Here is a 15,044-nt window from a genome sequence, read left to right on the forward strand (position 1 = left end):
CAACTGAAGTTCGACCATGGCTTTGACGGACTTAGCCGCGGAACACGGCACCGGTTACGGCTGTTGCCGAACCGGTTGTGTCACGCCACGGGAATGTCGAACTTGTCTTCCTCGCCCATGCAGATGTCCACCGCTACATTTCTCCACAGCTCCGGTGCACGCGTAGATCAGCGCGGGCCCTCGCGAAAGGGACATGAGAAGGTGATACGCCTCCTCGGAGTTCTGAGAGCCTGAGGCAAATATGTTAAGGTTGATATTCACGAACGTCTTCGATCACCTCGACAAATGCCCGGATCGGTGATATTTCAATTGCTGTGATGTCGGGGTCGCATACGCGCACACGGTATAAGAGGGAGGTGGGTCTTGTTCCTTGCGACGACCACCCTCCGCCCTTGCATCGCCACTTTTCCTGTATTTTCTGCGATGAGATTGAACACTTTGACGTGTGCGATGGTGCTGGCGACGGCGGGCATGGTGGCGGCGACTGAGGGCTTCGACCCTCGTGAGTATACGAAGCTGAAGAAGCACACGACGTGCAAGGCCGTCAAGCGCGACGAGGGCGACAAGCCCGTCGACATCAACATGAGTGAGTCTGTCTCACCCCCGTGCGTCTTACCCAGCCCTTAATTTCACGATTCGATAGGCTATGTGGACATCAACCCGTCCGCAAAGCATACGCTGCTTCTCGTGCACGGGTGGCCGAGCCTGTGGACGACGTGGTCGTACCAGATCAAGGAGTTCGAGGTATGACTGATGAGCGGGCCGTCATCATCCCCCTGTGCTGATGGACGGGTTGGCAGAATGACTATCGCCTCATCGCGCCCGACCATCGTGGGTTCGGGGAGTCGACGCACCCGGGGGATGTGCAGTCCTCGGGTACGCTCCAAGATCTTGTCGCCGACATGGTCTGCGTGCTCGAGGACGCCGGGGTGACGACGGCCACTTGTGTTGGGTAGGTCTTTGCCTCTTATCCGCGTACAGTCTCTCATCTTGTCCAGACACGACTGGGGCTCTGCGGTCTGCTACGAGGCCGCGAGGTCTCGTCCGGATATCTTCACCGCGGTCGCAGGCGTCGCGGTGCCCTACATGCCCGCGAACGGGGATAAGTTCACGCCCGTGGCCGCGCTCGTCCCTCTCCTCCCGAAGCTCGCCTACAATGTGTTTTTCGCGGACAACACCAGTGCTGCCGCCGCCGAACTGAACGAGGACGTCGGACGCACCATCCGCGCTACCTTGCGGCAGAAGAGCAGCCCTCCGCCGGAGGATTTTCTGACATATAAGGACACCTACATGGGTCCGTGGAAGAAATACGCTGAGGTCAGTTTTCCTGCGTGTTGCTTGTCGAACATTCTACCGACTTGCAGCCTTCAGATCCCGCCAGTTCCTTTCTTCACACCAGAGGAAGAGAAGTACTACGTCGAGCAGTATAGCATTCAGAAGTTCGATAACAGTACGTCTAATTTTGATTCTCTGCTATGAACGCTTGCTAAGCCCGCCACAGCTCTGCAATTCTATACTACTCCGGCAAGTCAATCCCTGTCATCTGCGTCAAGTACACGCGGGCTAATTGCCCTTCCAGAATCGGTACAGCGCCTGGAAATTCGCGCACGACCAGGGCAACTGGACAATCCCTCAGCCTGCGCTTTCCATCTTGCCTAGCGACGTAAGTCTAGCTGATTTTTCTTGGCCACAAATCAATTACAGCCTGAATTCACACGGCTATAGGATCCCGTCGCCGACTGGGTCAAGGCCGCCGCCATCCTCCACTCCGCGGACTTCCTCCCGAACTTGAAGACGGTCGTCGTCCCGGGCTCGCATTGGTTCCACCTGGAGAGCGCAGAGCTATTTAACAAGGAGCTGCGCGCATGGTTGGAGGAAACGCTGGGCGAGAAGGCGGAGACGGCGACGGAGCATTTTGTGGATGAGTTCTGAGGGTTCGGACTAGCGATTTCGAGGGAGGACGAGGACGTGGACGGATGGACGGATGGATTGGGTTGGATCATTTAGACAGTATACATACAATATTCGACCATGTCATGGATGCTATGTACACCAGAACGACAGTCCGAGCCGGAATCTACGTGGCGAAGTCCTCGTACAATGGATGTCTGCGAGCCTTTCCTACTGCATCCCAAATATCTCCGCCCATGCGCCGTCGTGCTCGATCCCTGTCGCGGCCATACCATCCAAGCTACCGAAATTCGCCTCATCCACCGGCGCCGCCGAGATACTTTCTACCCCCAAAGCAAATCCACCGTCATGGTCGTGCGCTTCGAAGAGTGAAGCCCACTCGTCGCTCGTGATTTGTGCAGGCTCGGAGACGGCCTCATTTTGGAATGAGGAGGATTGGCTCTCGCCGAACATGTCGTCCAGCTGAGATTGAGTTTCTGTCCATGGGGTGGTGTCCCACGAAAGCGATTCAAGGCTCAGGCCATCTGCTGTAATGTTAAGTATGGCGAGAAGAATTTGACGCGATGGTGCCTACCCTGTCCTTCCCACCCCGGGATCGCCCTTTCGACATCGAAGTCGAAGACGGAGTCCATGTCGCCCGATGCGGCGTCGAGCCATGCAAGGTCCCCTGCAGGGTCTGATCCATCTCTGCCGGGCGTAGCGGCAGAAGTGACCGGCAAGATGCCTTCCATGACCGAAGAAGGGACAATCTGCGTCGCTGATGCGTCGTCGGAATGCTGGATCGATGTATCGGGAGAAGGTCCGTCCACCAGTGCGCACAGGTCGCGCATGAGCTGCTCGTCTAACGCCGCGCCTTGAAGGTGGCCAAAGATGTCCATTTCGGGACAGTCTGCTGTGGGTGTGGTCGCGGGAGTTTGGGGTGATTTGGATTGCGCGGGGTGAGAAGAGGTTTTGCCAGTTTTGACGTACAGCGAGGGCGACGCGGTATTCGAAGTCGATATGGTAGCGGAGGAAAGCGCAGGCGAAACAAGAGGAGCGGCAGAAGCTTGACCATTGTCAGATGGCGTAGACGATGCAGCCGCGGGTTTTGGTGCAGCGGAAGTCGAGGGTGTAGGGGCAAATGAAGTCGTAGGTCCAGAAGGATGGGCGGCAGAGTTCTGAGTAGCGGGGGGCGTTGAAGTAAGCGCCTGACCATAGTTCGGCGCGTAGTAGCAGTACGGCCAGGGATATCGAGACTGAGCCGGAGCCGAAGGGATCGCACGAGGTGTTGAAGCAACAGCGGAGCGGCGAGAGGTCGACTTTGCAGACATACGAGGGACTGGTCCCGAGACTGCGCGACGAGCAGGCACTGGAGGCGGTCTCGAAGGCTCGCAGGGCACAAGCGTTCGAGACGCAGAGAGTGGAACGCTTTGTTGACGAGAAGGGGCGCTTTGTTGGAGAGCGGCCGCGTCAGCGCGAGGGCGGTAGATGCGAGGTTTGCGTTTCTTCTTGGTGGGTTCTGGAACTGGGGGCGCGAAGTTGGCGGACGTGTGGAAGTTGAGGGAGGGTAATTGGGTGTCGAGGGCGAGAGACTGAGCGTAGGAAGGATGCGGCTGCGCGAGGGGAGTGAGTAGCTGAGCATTGTCGATCGGCGGGGCGGTGTTGATAATCGGAGGTTGGGCTTTGCTGACTTGCGTCGCGTGAGACGTGGGGGAGTATTGCGCCGGAGAAGGAATCGATTGGTACGGAGCAGAAGCAGCAGCGATTGGCATTTCGGGAGAGCAGAGGTCGATGACAGGCTGAGATGAGCGCGGCGGGGTCTTCGATCTGTCGGTAGACTTGTAGTGGATTGCCGTCTGCCCGAGTAGGGAACCGAGGTACATGGCGGGGTCGTCGAGGCTGGAGGTGTCGTTTGATCTTAGGGGTATGGTTGGATTTGTGCCAGCGGCTTTGGTGTAGTTGGTGAGGTCTCGCGTCAAATATGTGGGGGCGACGTTGCTCTGAAGCTACGAAGGGCGCATAGATGCGATCAGGATATAGCTCCATCTACGTCCAGACCAATCGCACCTCCTGGCCCGATCCCGTGTGCTCTTGCGCGGTGTTGAAGATATCCGGAGAAGTCTTCTGCTCCTGCGCGGTACCGAGGACGTCTGCATAGGATATGCCTTGCAGGGAAGTGAAGCCCTCCGTCAAGCGCATACGCTTCCTGCCGACATTGGGATCGACGTTCTGGTCGCTCTCGATCTGCCTGTACTCTCCGCGGGGAAGCAGAGTGTGTTCATGCTGGTGAATCGCGCCCTCCTGGTTGGCGTCGCCTGGGAAGTCCGGGTTCTATGCGCACAGATCCTGAGTGCCCAGGACTGAAAGCAATAGGCTTAGAGACACACCGCCCGCAAGACTTTGATGCGCCGCTTCCTTGCGCGCTCCCTGGCCTCCTTGCGGCAGACTTTGCACATGCGGTACGGGTCGGCGGCGGGGATGAGGTAGGTGCATTGCGTGCATGGTCGACAAGGTGGTGGGGCGTTCGGGAGGTGCGTGCTCATGCCAGGCGGAGGTCTTGCCACGTAGGATGGGCCGCTCGCGGGCGGGACAGTGTCTGGGACATTCATGGCGGCGTTGACTGCGATATTCATGACGAAAAACTCAGAGATTCGAAAGGAAGCTGACGATGATGGTGGGAAGCAAGATGGGATGTGATTATTCGGAGGGATGAACTTACCCGAAACGGAACAAAAGGACATCACGAAACGGTATCCCCGTCGGCTGCCCGCGCAACCGCCTGCATTTAGCTGCTCTGCTTGCAAGCGGAATCAACATGATACACATAGGACCGCGCGACATTAATCTCAAGATTGGATGCCTAGAAATACAGTGGAATCTATGCGATAAACTGCAGAAAGCTCTTTACGGATGCTCCAGGAGGTAGCCGCCGTCGATGCAGAAGGTCTGGCCGTACGCGTACTGATTGCACGCGAGGACTAGCGCCGCCTTCGCCATGTCCTCATCCGCACCTGGACGGCCTGCCGGAATGCCTTTCTTCTCGCCGTACGACTCGTCAACGGGGATCTCGGACTTGTTCAGCTCGTCCGATTCTTGCGCTGCACGCAAGTCAGTTATCGCCAGAGCCGCACGAAGAATAAGACGCACTCGTCATCTCAGAAGGAAAGATCCCTGGCGCGATACTGTTTACGCGGACGTTGACCGCCTTCCTGCGGAGCTCTTGTGCGAGAAGCGTGGTGAGGTGGATGTCGGCGGCCTTGGAGACGTTGTACTTGAAGTGATGCTGCGAGGTGCGCGTAATGCCGGACATGGAGGAGATGTTGATGATGGTGCCGGTGTGTCCGGAACGGTTGGCGGCGCTGAGCAGGGGGATAAAGGCGGCGGAGGTGAAGAAGTGGCTGGATGATTGTTAGCCGGGCGCAACGCAAGCTGAAGACGAACGCAAGGCGCACCCGATAACATTCGTCCGATACACATTTTCCCACTGCGAGATCTCCTCCGAGAACAACTCCTTCGAAAGCGCCTCCGCGCTCTCGTCGCCCTTCTCCACCGTGCTCGTTCCCTCGGACACGCCCGCGTTATTCACCAGCACGTCCACGGACTTGCTCTCCTTCTTCACCGCCTCCACGAGCTCCAAAATCGACGCCTTGTCATTGTTGTCGCACTGCACGGGGATGATCGCGCCTTTCGGGTGCGCAAGCGCGGATCCCCACTTCTGGGCGGTGTTCTCAATGACCTCCTTGCGGCGGCCGGTGATGAAGACGCGGGCGCCATTGTTGGCAAAGGCCTGCGCGATCATGAGGCCGATGCCCGTGCCGCCGCCGGTGACGACGCAGGTCCAGCCTTCGACGTTGAAGAGGTTCTGCGCGAGGAATGCTTGGTTGTGGGAGGTCATGGTGTGGGTAGTAAGCGCGCGGGATGCAATGGTAGTAGTGGGTTTGAAGAGGGCTCGAGGTATGGTGCTGAGCATTGTCGGTGATGGAACTAGAAGAGGATTATATAGTACGAGACGCGAGTGGGGCGAGCAGGATGGGTATGAGCCTTGGATTGACGTCAGGCTGATGTTCCGCCAATCGTCATGGCGGGACGGAGGATAGCAAGCGACGTGAGGGGCAGATGTCGAAGGAAGGGCGGAGAAGGCCTAGGGAAGGCCTTGCATCGTGAAGTGGTGGCGCATTGAGGAACGATCCGAGCCAATCTGTCTCAAATGACGCCCAAGTGACTGCGAAGTTCGTCTTCAAGGAAGAGGACGGTTGAAATCGAAATTAAGAGCAGTAAGAGAAAATTTATTTCGAACCTTTTTACTTGGAGAAAAGAACAGCGACCCAGTGAGAAGCAGGAGACAACCTGGTCGCAGCAACTGAGAAGCGTGACGCCAGTCATGCGCACGCCACGTGCTACCGTTACGAGCCCTTGCCAAATCCGGACAATAGCCTACTGGAGGGGAGCGCTTCTTGACCGCTAACCACCATCCCCGGCGCAAGCAGCCGCATATATGCGCGCAAATCGCCTTGAAAACGACCCGTCATGACCACGTCTCTTCCCAATTCACCTTCGCCAGGGTTCAATCAGAGCGCAGGGCAAACACCCGCGTCTCCATCTGTTCCTTTTCCGTCTCCCAACTTTGATCCTGATCCTGGAAGCCCTTCATTGAGTCCGCAAGGTGAGTGTGTAGTGATTGAAGGAAAGGAGATAATGACTCATCGGAATACGCAGCTCACCCAACTCCGACAATCGCACCTGTTCGCAGCCCCACAACAGGTACGATCGACCTACGCCTCGAGCTGTTGACCAACCCCCACCCAGAATCTCCAGACTCGCAACCAAACACCTCCCCACTCACATACTCAGACAAGCTCTCCGCTCTCCCCGTCCCCAGCCCCGCCAACTCCCCCAACCCGAACCGCGGCATAAAGTCGCCCGTGTTCTCCACTCGCGGCTTCCGGCGCAGCCTCGACGCGTCGTTCTCCCTCCCCTCGTTCGGGAGCTCGTCGGCGTCGGACAACTTGCACCACACGTCGCCCGTCATGTACCCCAACTCGCCGAGTTTGGGCCGCTGGACGCTGGGAGGGCGCCCGCGCGGGGCGAGCGCCTCGGAGGGGTCGCTCGCGTCGCAGACGGCGCCTCCGCGGCGGACGTCGACGGATGGGGAAAGGGCGTCGCTGCCGACGGTGCACAGTTTGCGACAGGGTGCGTGTGGTGCTGGGATGGCGGATAACAGCTGACCGGATTTGCAGCGCTGTCTCGCGGCCTCCGCGGGAGCGACCCGTACCTCGGTGGGCAGTCCGAGCCTGCGAACCGGCCGCGCTCCCGTTCGCACTCGCGCGGCGTGTCTCCGCTACGGACCGTCATCCAGCAGTGGTCGGCGAATTTCCGCGCCCATCGCGCCGAGGAGGAGCCCTTCATCCCCATCGACCCCTTCCTTCTTCGAGCGCACCTGCATTGGCCGAAACTTGGTTGCTTCCCATGCTGCACGGACGAAGACCTTGAGGCGGCGAAGCACATCGACGACGGCGACGACGTGCCGTACTGCTCTGTCTGCGCGCATACGACCATGTCCGAGTTCAAGGCCTTCCCCGGCGGGGCGCGCGCTTTGCTCCTCGATGCTGCGCCGCGAGTCCTGTACCTGTACTTCCTCCTCCGGCTCCCATCGCTCTACTTCTCGCGGGTCGCGCGCATATTCCAGGATGCGGAGGTGTCGAGGCCCGATATCGAGCGCATGATTAGCAGCGCGGCGGAGGATGATAAGAAGGGGAATACGCATGGACATATATCGATGCAGCCGCTCGCAGCACCGGGGCCGGCCGTGACGCCTGCGATTGAACGTTTGCTGCCGCTGCCGGACGAGTGGACGCCGCCGAATGTGTCGCCGGCGCTCGCGAGGTTTAAGAACAACTGGGAGGGCTTCATCGACTCACTCATCCGCGAGTGGAAGACGCTGAACTTGGTGTCAGCGTTGTTGCTTTCGTGCGTCGCCTCTTCTCCTTACCTGCATGACTTGAAGAGCTGATGAAAGTCTCGCAGCGCCATCCTCACGATGTTCCAGATCCCGGACGCGGCCACGGACCCGGTGACGCGGAACGCGGCGCTGCTGTCGCTGATCTGCGCGCTGATGAGCCTGTCGTACGGCTGCATCTACATCGTGCGCTTCGGGACGATGCGGAGTATGTATAGGGCGTCGAGGTGGGCGGAAGAGGCAAGGAGGACGAAGACAGCCATTCTGTGGAATGTGTGGGTGCTGCTGGCGATGCCGGCGGTATGGTTGTCGTGGTGAGTCTTGCATTCAACCCTCCTACTGCGAGTCCTAGTGGTTGCGCGAGGTTGACTAATGCCTATCAGGTCCATGGTCATGTTCATCACTACGATCCTTTCCTTCGTTTGGCGTACTGGGGCGGTGGATGATCCCGAGGAGCGCGACCCGCTGCCCATCCACATCGCCCTCGTCCCACGCGTGATCATCACAGCGGTGTTTGGACTCGGAATGGTGTACTTCATCCTGATTGTGAACAGTCTACGGAGCTATGGGTCGAGGGCGGCGAGGAGAAAGGCGCAGAGGAGTCCGAGGGTAGCGCAGGGGGAGAGTCGCAGCCCGCGGATGGCCAACCAGGGAACGCCGGGGGTGGAGAGGACGGAGGGAAGGGAGGAAGGGAAGGAGAAGCAAGGCGAGGCGAAGGATCGCAGGGCGGGCGGGATGAGAAGCGGGCTGAGAGAGCAGGTGAATGGGGATGCATGGCGTGGACGAGAACGCGAGCGGCGGAGTCGGTCGGCGTCGGACGAGTTGAAGAAGGGCGCGGAGACGAAGGAGACGAAGAAGGAGGCAGAGGGAGTTCGGGTTACATCCGAGACGGTGGTCAGTGGGGGTTCGGGAGAATCGATGGGGAAGGGGAGTGGGACGGGTGAGGAGAAGGAGTGAGAAGATACCAACCGGAGAAAGGACTCTACGTATGGACACTTGCACTGTATCGTTATCATCGCATTCATGTATCGCTTGAAGGCGTCAAGCAAGAATTGCAGCGTTGTGCATGTCGCTTTTCATGAGAAAGATCGCGCTTTGTGATGGCGTCTGACCTCGGACTTTGAGGCGTGGGAAACGCTATAACGTGGCAAACGGAAAATTCGTCACCAGGCCTCATTTGTGCATTTTACACTCTTGCTTTCTACGACGATGGCCGACCTTGCCGACGCTGACCTCTACGGTGGTGCGTGGCCTTTCCTTTGTGACTGTGCGCTTTCTCAATAAAGGCAGACCTCTATGGCAATGATGAAACGGACCTGAACGAGACCAAAGAGGAGGAGTCGCCCGCGGCTGACACGAAGACGAAGGATGCAGCGGCACCCGACACTTCTACGAAAACTACAACATCTGCTCCCACTGCAACGACACAGTCACCAATAGTCTCATACGCCCCTCCAACACAGCAAATACAGACATACGAAGAGGCAACGGACCAATATAGGGACAAGCCTGCGCGGACAGAAAACTCGTACTCGCAACTGGCTGCACCTGAACGCAGCGTGCGCCCCTCGGAGATGAAAGACGAAGGGTGAGTTCCGTCTTCAGCTGACCGACCTCTCCCCCTGCAGCGCTGTGATCCTGGTGGGGCGGCAAAATAGAGTTGACTCGCGTAGTCCAGTCGTGTACGCTCTAGGCTAGCCTAACCACACCCGCTTCACAGTAGCGTCCCTCTGTTCTAGCCTACGGTTACTAATGCGATGCTTTGCTCTCCCCCATATGCGCCCCTCCGCCCCGTCCGTGTCGTATGCGCCGCGTCACCTTCCTCCCCCACTCCGTCCCCTCTGCTTAGGAAAATGTTTATCGGCGGTCTTAACTGGGACACCACGGACGGTAATGCGCGCCGCTTGTTGTAGTAGACCGCAGTGCTGACGGTCGGATAGACACTCTTCGGGCGTACTTTGAGCAGTTTGGCAAGGTGGATGCGTGCACCATCATGCGCGACGCGGCCGGCCGGTCGCGTTGCTTCGCTTTCCTGACCTTCGAGGACCCGGCGAGCGTCAATGCGGTCATGGTGAAGGAGCACACACTGGACGGGAAGATTGTGCGTGCCATGGCTTGCTCAATGATGACTTTGCTGATCGGCCTTGTCAAGATCGACCCCAAGCGTGCTATACCTCGACAGGAACACCAGAGGGCAACGAAGCTATTTATTGGTGGTCTCCCGGGCAGTGTAACATCTGAGAGCATGCGCGCCTTCTTCTCGCAGTTCGGCAAGGTGATCGACTCAACAGTCATGCTCGACCGAGAGACTGGCCGCAGCAAGGGTTTCGGCTTCATCTCCTTCGAAGACACCGATGTGCAGCCATTCCTCGGCTTTGGGAACCTTGCAATCGACGGGAAGCTGGTGCGCAACATGCTCATCGTCTCCTCTCCCTCGTCCTGACTTCTGCCTCAGATCGACGTCAAGCTAGCCCAGCCACGGCACCAGCGCGAACAGATGCAAGAAGAGAACGGTGCCTACTACGCCCGCGGCGCCAACGCCCTCCCCGGCGCCGGCATGGGCATGCAAGGCGGCTTCGGCGGCGTGCCCCAACAACAACAGCAACAACCCTTCGACCCGCAGACGCTCGCCAACCTCTACACCCGCATGCTCTCGCACATCTCGCCCGTCACCATGGGTGGCAGCATGGGCGCCGCTGGTGGCATGGGCATGGGGATGCCGGGCGCGGGCATGGGGGCGATGGGTGCGGGGATGGGCATGGGGGCTGGTGCGGGAATGGGCGCCGGGATGGGCGCGGGGGCGGTGGGTGCTGGCGCGGGTGGGATGGGCGCGGGCGGCGGGATGGGTCGTGGGGGTATGGCGAGGGGAGGGAGCCATAGTATGGCGGGCGTTCCGCGGGGGCCGCGGAATATGGGTGGCGGGCCTGGCGTCGGACCACAGAGGCAGGCGCGCGGCCAGCACAACTTCCACCCGTACGCTCGTTGAGCTCGGTCACCATGCCTCTTGCAAGGGAGGATCCTCGTGGGTTGGCAGCAGCATCTATTCCACCCTCGGGTGCACCAGACCAGGTATGGCCTGGTCTCCGTATGGCAAATGTATACACATCACATCGACATGGACGCTGGACGATGTGTTGGTGTCACGACTTTGGTGTCGTGCGCGTATTTAAAGCTTTGTAGTCGACTTGCTCGTACCTCTCCACTCGTAAATTCGGCCTCTTACTGTGGGCCAATATACTTAGCAATGACAATAATGTATCGCGGTTTCGCTTGTATGCCATGGTGAAGAGGATCAGAGTGCCACGATCTTACAGCTACTTACAGAACAATGGACACCCTCGTCATGAACGCTCTTGACGCGCAATTCGTTGCGGTCTGATGGCAAGACCTGCTTGTAGAGCGCACGTGTGGTGCATCCTCAACTCTCCTCGTGCCACCCTCGAACATCGTGGCGCCTTCAAAGACAAGCGCAGTGGTGGCATTGGTGCAACAAGACAATTGACATCCATTGCAGCTGTAGAAAGGCGGACGTCATCCGAAGTCTGAGAGTCAACGCTTTATGGGCGGGATGGCAAGCATTTGTTGGGTCATTCCAGTGACACTAGGACACGAACGACTGATGTTTACTCGCGCAGCAAACTCCGTGAAACGCATGTTATAATACAGTTATGAAGGTACAGCAAGATGACCGCAGACCCTCTACTTGCGGACCCGATGCTGCGAGAATACGTCAATCGTGGGGGATACAGTCGAGAAGTTGATCACTCACCGCCTTGGGACGAAAAGCCAAGATGGTCGGTGGCTTCTTGTAGCCAACGATCTCCTGAAATCTGCAGATGCGGGCTGCAGGATATGGAAGGGTCTCCGGACGATCGGATAGAGACATGATGAAGGTGTAAACGAGCTTGCCGTTGAGCGGGCTGTGCGTAATCCCGGCCCCGAAATCGATCCGTAACGCCGCATACACCTCCTGGATGAGGACATGCAGCGCGACACCCATATCGAGATCTCGGTACTTCTGACGGCAACGCTTGAGGTGGCGGTAGAGAGACTCCACCTCGAACGAGAAGACGAGGGCGAAATAGACGGGGTAGTGCGCCACTAGACGGCCTTTCCGATCGCGCGTGTAGGTTGGGTCGAGGTGCGGTTCTGCCTCTGGTGGGATCGGCATCTTCTTGATATCAGTCCAGGAGTCGTTGGGTCGACTAGCAAGATATTCGACTGTCACTGCCGCAGCAGCCGCTTTAGCGGGCGCTTCATCTAGGTCCACCTCGTCGGTGACCGGCGCCAGGGGCTCGCCATCCGCAAAGCGCACGCCTCGCTTCGTGCCATCTTCGCTCGTCTTCTTGGTAGTAGCCTCAACTCGACCTGATGGCGGGGATGTGGTAACCTTAAGGTCATAAGCGACATATCCAACGTCAGGACACAAGCACACGCACTTTTTTCGCCACTGTGGTAGACTCCTCTTCATTCTTTGCGTCCATCCGTTTTCGCTTGCGAGAGGCTGCGCTCTCGGCGTCCTCGGTCTCTGGAGCAACCTTTCGCGTTACACGATTCTCACTGCTGGGTCGCGTCCCAGAAGCGTCAAGGTTGATTGGTGCGCCTTGCGCCTTTATGCGGGCCGAGCGGCGAGCAGGAAGTGCAGAGGTGTTCTCTCTGAGCGTGTGGGCCGCGCGCCGAGGCATATTCGGAGACGACGTGTGAAGGAACGCGGTAATGGAAGGTCAGTGGATAAGCGCGCTCTTGCCAACCTCGATCAAAACTCCCACGAACCCTCACGTGACTGAGATTAGTCACACCTCTTCCTCGTCGTTCCATGTAAGATAGCTCACAGTACTAATGCCTCAATGCTCTCATTAGGGACGTTGATAGCGTGGGTGACTTTTCTCTGGATCCCAGGAGGTCAATAGACCTAGTCGTGTTACCTTCTGACAGCGTTCGGTCGATCGCAATATACCATTCAGCATGATTTCTCCTACTACGCTATTGGTTCGAGGAAAGAAGCATCAAGTTCATCCCCTACCCAGCCTACCCACCTCGAGTATGACAAATAACGTCCGGACCCCAACTAGCCTATCTACGCCGTCGTGTCCTTCCGCGGCCTGAAGAAACGCCCGCGAATGTTCACCGTCGGAAGGTAATCGGCATCCTTCCCATGATCAGGCTCAGGCTCATCGTCAGAGACAGTAGGAGGAATATGTTCCTCGTGGTCGGTCTTCTGCAGCATGGCCATCTCCGCGAGCCGGTCAGGACCAAACTTCTCATTGATCCAAGCGATGATAGCGGCTTCGCGCTTCTTGGAAGGGTCCGACCCGACAAGGACTCTGCGTGACCAAGGCTCCATTTGCACCTTGAACATTCCATCCTCTTCTACGCGCCGCATCGTGGTGTGGGAGTACCAGTCGTTCACGGTGGCAATCAGCAGGACTTCATCCTGGTAGCCAAAGTACTCGCGGTTATGGAGAAAAACGCGCCCCTACGATGATGGCGGCTGTCAGTTTTGACTTGTATAGAGGCCAATGTGCAAAGTACTCACCTGATCAGCTGCACCAAGCTGGGCCTCCTCTTCGATCCCGTCGATTAACTTGTCGTATTCCTCGTCCCCTTCGGTACGCCCAGGCCCTCCTTTATGCTCAGCAAGCACGGGGATGAAGAGCGTGATACCCTTGTGCAGGCCTTGTATCCTGACAATAGGCATGGGGTTTCGGCAGAACTGCTTTCTCAGCTGATCAGCCCTAGGCGATAGTTTGTTGATGCGGCGCAACCAAGTGAGTATATGTTTTCGCACAGAGTTCTCATGTGGTAATTCCGACGACGCTGCCGGTGTGGTTTTTTTGACGCGTGATGCTGACGTCGAACCCTTAGGCCGGGGCTTTGTACGGGCTTTCATGAGTTGGCGAGCTGCCTTGCGCGTGAGGTTCGGGGTATAAGGGATCAACAGGCAAGTATCCGGAATCCTTTGCGTGGTGTAAGAGCCAGGCTCGGTGTGCTGCGCTGTGCTGGATGATGACACGGCGGAAGGACTGTCATTGCTGGGCGCGGAACGATTCTCGGACGCCGAGCTTCGAGGTCTCTCGGGTGCCTCGCCTTCGGACTAAAGGGATGGTTAGTATTAGAAGGTATGAGTCTCTTGCGAGAGTACGCACCTTGGAATTGGCCTTCCAGGCACCAGCATGCTCAGTCCAGGATGCTTCGACCGCCTGAAGTTCATCCATCCCATCACCTTCAGGTTCGGAAGCGTCGATATCTTCTGGGGCAATGGCCTCGGGTTCGGATTCGAGGTCGCCATCTTCCTCAGCAGATGGACTAGCTTGCCCCTCGAACGGATCTGCGTCGCATTCAGAGGTGTCTTCTCGAGGCTCTGCGGCGTCGGGGGCGGGGGTGTCACCATCGGGTACGGGGGCATCGCCTCCTGCGGGTTCGGAAGCTTCTGTTGAGCGTCCAGGTTAAATTCCATAGGTTTGGGGGTGGAGGATAAGGGAGTCACTTACTTGGGGCATTTTTCGTGTCCGCCTGTCTCGTCGTATGCTGTTGGACCATTCCAGGGATGCCGAAGGACAGTTGCTGGGTGATGTTGTCGACCTCGTGAGCCTTCAGCCCGAAAACAGCGTGCTGAGCGGACGGCAGGCAAGGTACATCGGTGTAAAATGACATGATGCGCCAGAACTGGATCCAGAACGCATAAGTGGAGCTCTCGTAGTTCGTAGGGTTTCCGAGGTATGTGAATGCGATAAGGCGGGCTTGCTCCAGCTTTAAGTGTTCATCTTCGAGTTTCGGAATGCGGGGCGGCGGCAACTTGGAAGCCATCGCATGAGAGCACAGGAGAAGAGGAGATGTGGGCTAATCTCGATTCGCTCGAGGGCCGGCCGCACTTTTATAGCGCCGCGCCCGAAGGCCACCCTGTTGTGCTTAATGGGGTTATTCCATGTGAGCTGCGCACAGCCGCCACCACGTTGCTATGGCCTGGCGGAGCTTGCGCGCAACCAAGATCCTCCGACAACGCAGTATAACTGCACGAGGATGTGAGGACAATGGACAATACGGTTAAAGGGAGCCAGTGCCTCGCCAAAGTCGATTCCTTTGATGCGGTCGGAAGCAGATCAGCCTCGATAGCGTAAATATGAGTAAACATATGGTAAGCCTCGAGGCCAACACCGTACACTGGACCCTGACTGACACTGCGGTTCCGCGGCCAAAT

General features: G+C 58.0%; 8 protein-coding genes across 8 annotated transcripts; 5 read left to right on the top strand and 3 right to left on the bottom strand.

Moving 5' to 3' along the window:
- The first annotated feature begins 145 nt into the window (after window positions 1-145).
- On the top strand, window positions 146-2,214 carry SCHCODRAFT_02645722 (alpha/beta-hydrolase). Its single transcript, XM_050346460.1, has 8 exons — window positions 146-586; window positions 644-744; window positions 801-952; window positions 999-1,317; window positions 1,372-1,450; window positions 1,502-1,524; window positions 1,580-1,663; window positions 1,726-2,214. The coding sequence occupies exons 1-8, from the start codon at window positions 424-426 to the stop codon at window positions 1,930-1,932; spliced, it is 1,128 nt and encodes a 375-aa protein (XP_050196949.1). The 5' UTR covers window positions 146-423; the 3' UTR covers window positions 1,933-2,214.
- Window positions 2,122-4,573, bottom strand: SCHCODRAFT_02753959 (uncharacterized protein; the record flags this gene model as incomplete). Its single annotated transcript, XM_050347288.1, has 4 exons — window positions 4,278-4,573; window positions 3,958-4,221; window positions 2,486-3,896; window positions 2,122-2,435 (listed from the first exon to the last, which is right to left on the bottom strand). The coding sequence occupies exons 1-4, from the start codon at window positions 4,521-4,523 to the stop codon at window positions 2,122-2,124; spliced, it is 2,235 nt and encodes a 744-aa protein (XP_050196950.1). The 5' UTR covers window positions 4,524-4,573.
- Window positions 4,574-4,794: 221 nt separating this feature from the next.
- On the bottom strand, window positions 4,795-5,785 carry SCHCODRAFT_01110309 (NAD(P)-binding protein; the record flags this gene model as incomplete). The annotated part of the gene is made up of 3 exons (XM_003026197.1): window positions 4,795-4,988; window positions 5,038-5,288; window positions 5,343-5,785. The coding sequence occupies 3 exons, from the start codon at window positions 5,783-5,785 to the stop codon at window positions 4,795-4,797; spliced, it is 888 nt and encodes a 295-aa protein (XP_003026243.1).
- Window positions 5,786-6,321: 536 nt separating this feature from the next.
- Window positions 6,322-7,223, top strand: SCHCODRAFT_02645730 (uncharacterized protein). Its single transcript, XM_050346461.1, has 3 exons — window positions 6,322-6,553; window positions 6,607-6,651; window positions 6,697-7,223. Exons 1-3 carry the CDS (start codon window positions 6,418-6,420, stop codon window positions 7,113-7,115), a joined length of 600 nt encoding a protein of 199 aa, XP_050196951.1. The 5' UTR covers window positions 6,322-6,417; the 3' UTR covers window positions 7,116-7,223.
- Window positions 7,224-7,666: 443 nt separating this feature from the next.
- SCHCODRAFT_02673902 (uncharacterized protein) lies at window positions 7,667-8,803 on the top strand (the record flags this gene model as incomplete). The annotated part of the gene is made up of 3 exons (XM_003026117.2): window positions 7,667-7,857; window positions 7,915-8,160; window positions 8,230-8,803. The coding sequence occupies 3 exons, from the start codon at window positions 7,667-7,669 to the stop codon at window positions 8,801-8,803; spliced, it is 1,011 nt and encodes a 336-aa protein (XP_003026163.1).
- A 252-nt stretch (window positions 8,804-9,055) lies between these two features.
- SCHCODRAFT_02521984 (uncharacterized protein) lies at window positions 9,056-9,438 on the top strand (the record flags this gene model as incomplete). Its single annotated transcript, XM_050343482.1, has 2 exons — window positions 9,056-9,089; window positions 9,137-9,438. The coding sequence occupies 2 exons, from the start codon at window positions 9,056-9,058 to the stop codon at window positions 9,436-9,438; spliced, it is 336 nt and encodes a 111-aa protein (XP_050196952.1).
- Window positions 9,439-9,603: 165 nt separating this feature from the next.
- Window positions 9,604-10,289, top strand: SCHCODRAFT_02521576 (RNA-binding domain-containing protein; the record flags this gene model as incomplete). Its single annotated transcript, XM_003026118.2, has 3 exons — window positions 9,604-9,736; window positions 9,787-9,947; window positions 9,999-10,289. 3 exons carry the CDS (start codon window positions 9,604-9,606, stop codon window positions 10,287-10,289), a joined length of 585 nt encoding a protein of 194 aa, XP_003026164.2.
- A 1,256-nt stretch (window positions 10,290-11,545) lies between these two features.
- SCHCODRAFT_02603769 (uncharacterized protein) lies at window positions 11,546-14,653 on the bottom strand (the record flags this gene model as incomplete). Its single annotated transcript, XM_003026198.1, has 8 exons — window positions 11,546-11,563; window positions 11,616-12,236; window positions 12,286-12,406; window positions 12,928-13,322; window positions 13,383-13,581; window positions 13,699-13,940; window positions 13,993-14,276; window positions 14,338-14,653. The coding sequence occupies 8 exons, from the start codon at window positions 14,651-14,653 to the stop codon at window positions 11,546-11,548; spliced, it is 2,196 nt and encodes a 731-aa protein (XP_003026244.1).
- Window positions 14,654-15,044: the final 391 nt, after the last annotated feature.

Source organism: Schizophyllum commune (genome assembly GCF_000143185.2).
Source record: "Schizophyllum commune H4-8 unplaced genomic scaffold SCHCOscaffold_18, whole genome shotgun sequence".
In the NCBI taxonomy this organism is placed as follows: domain Eukaryota; kingdom Fungi; phylum Basidiomycota; class Agaricomycetes; order Agaricales; family Schizophyllaceae; genus Schizophyllum; species Schizophyllum commune.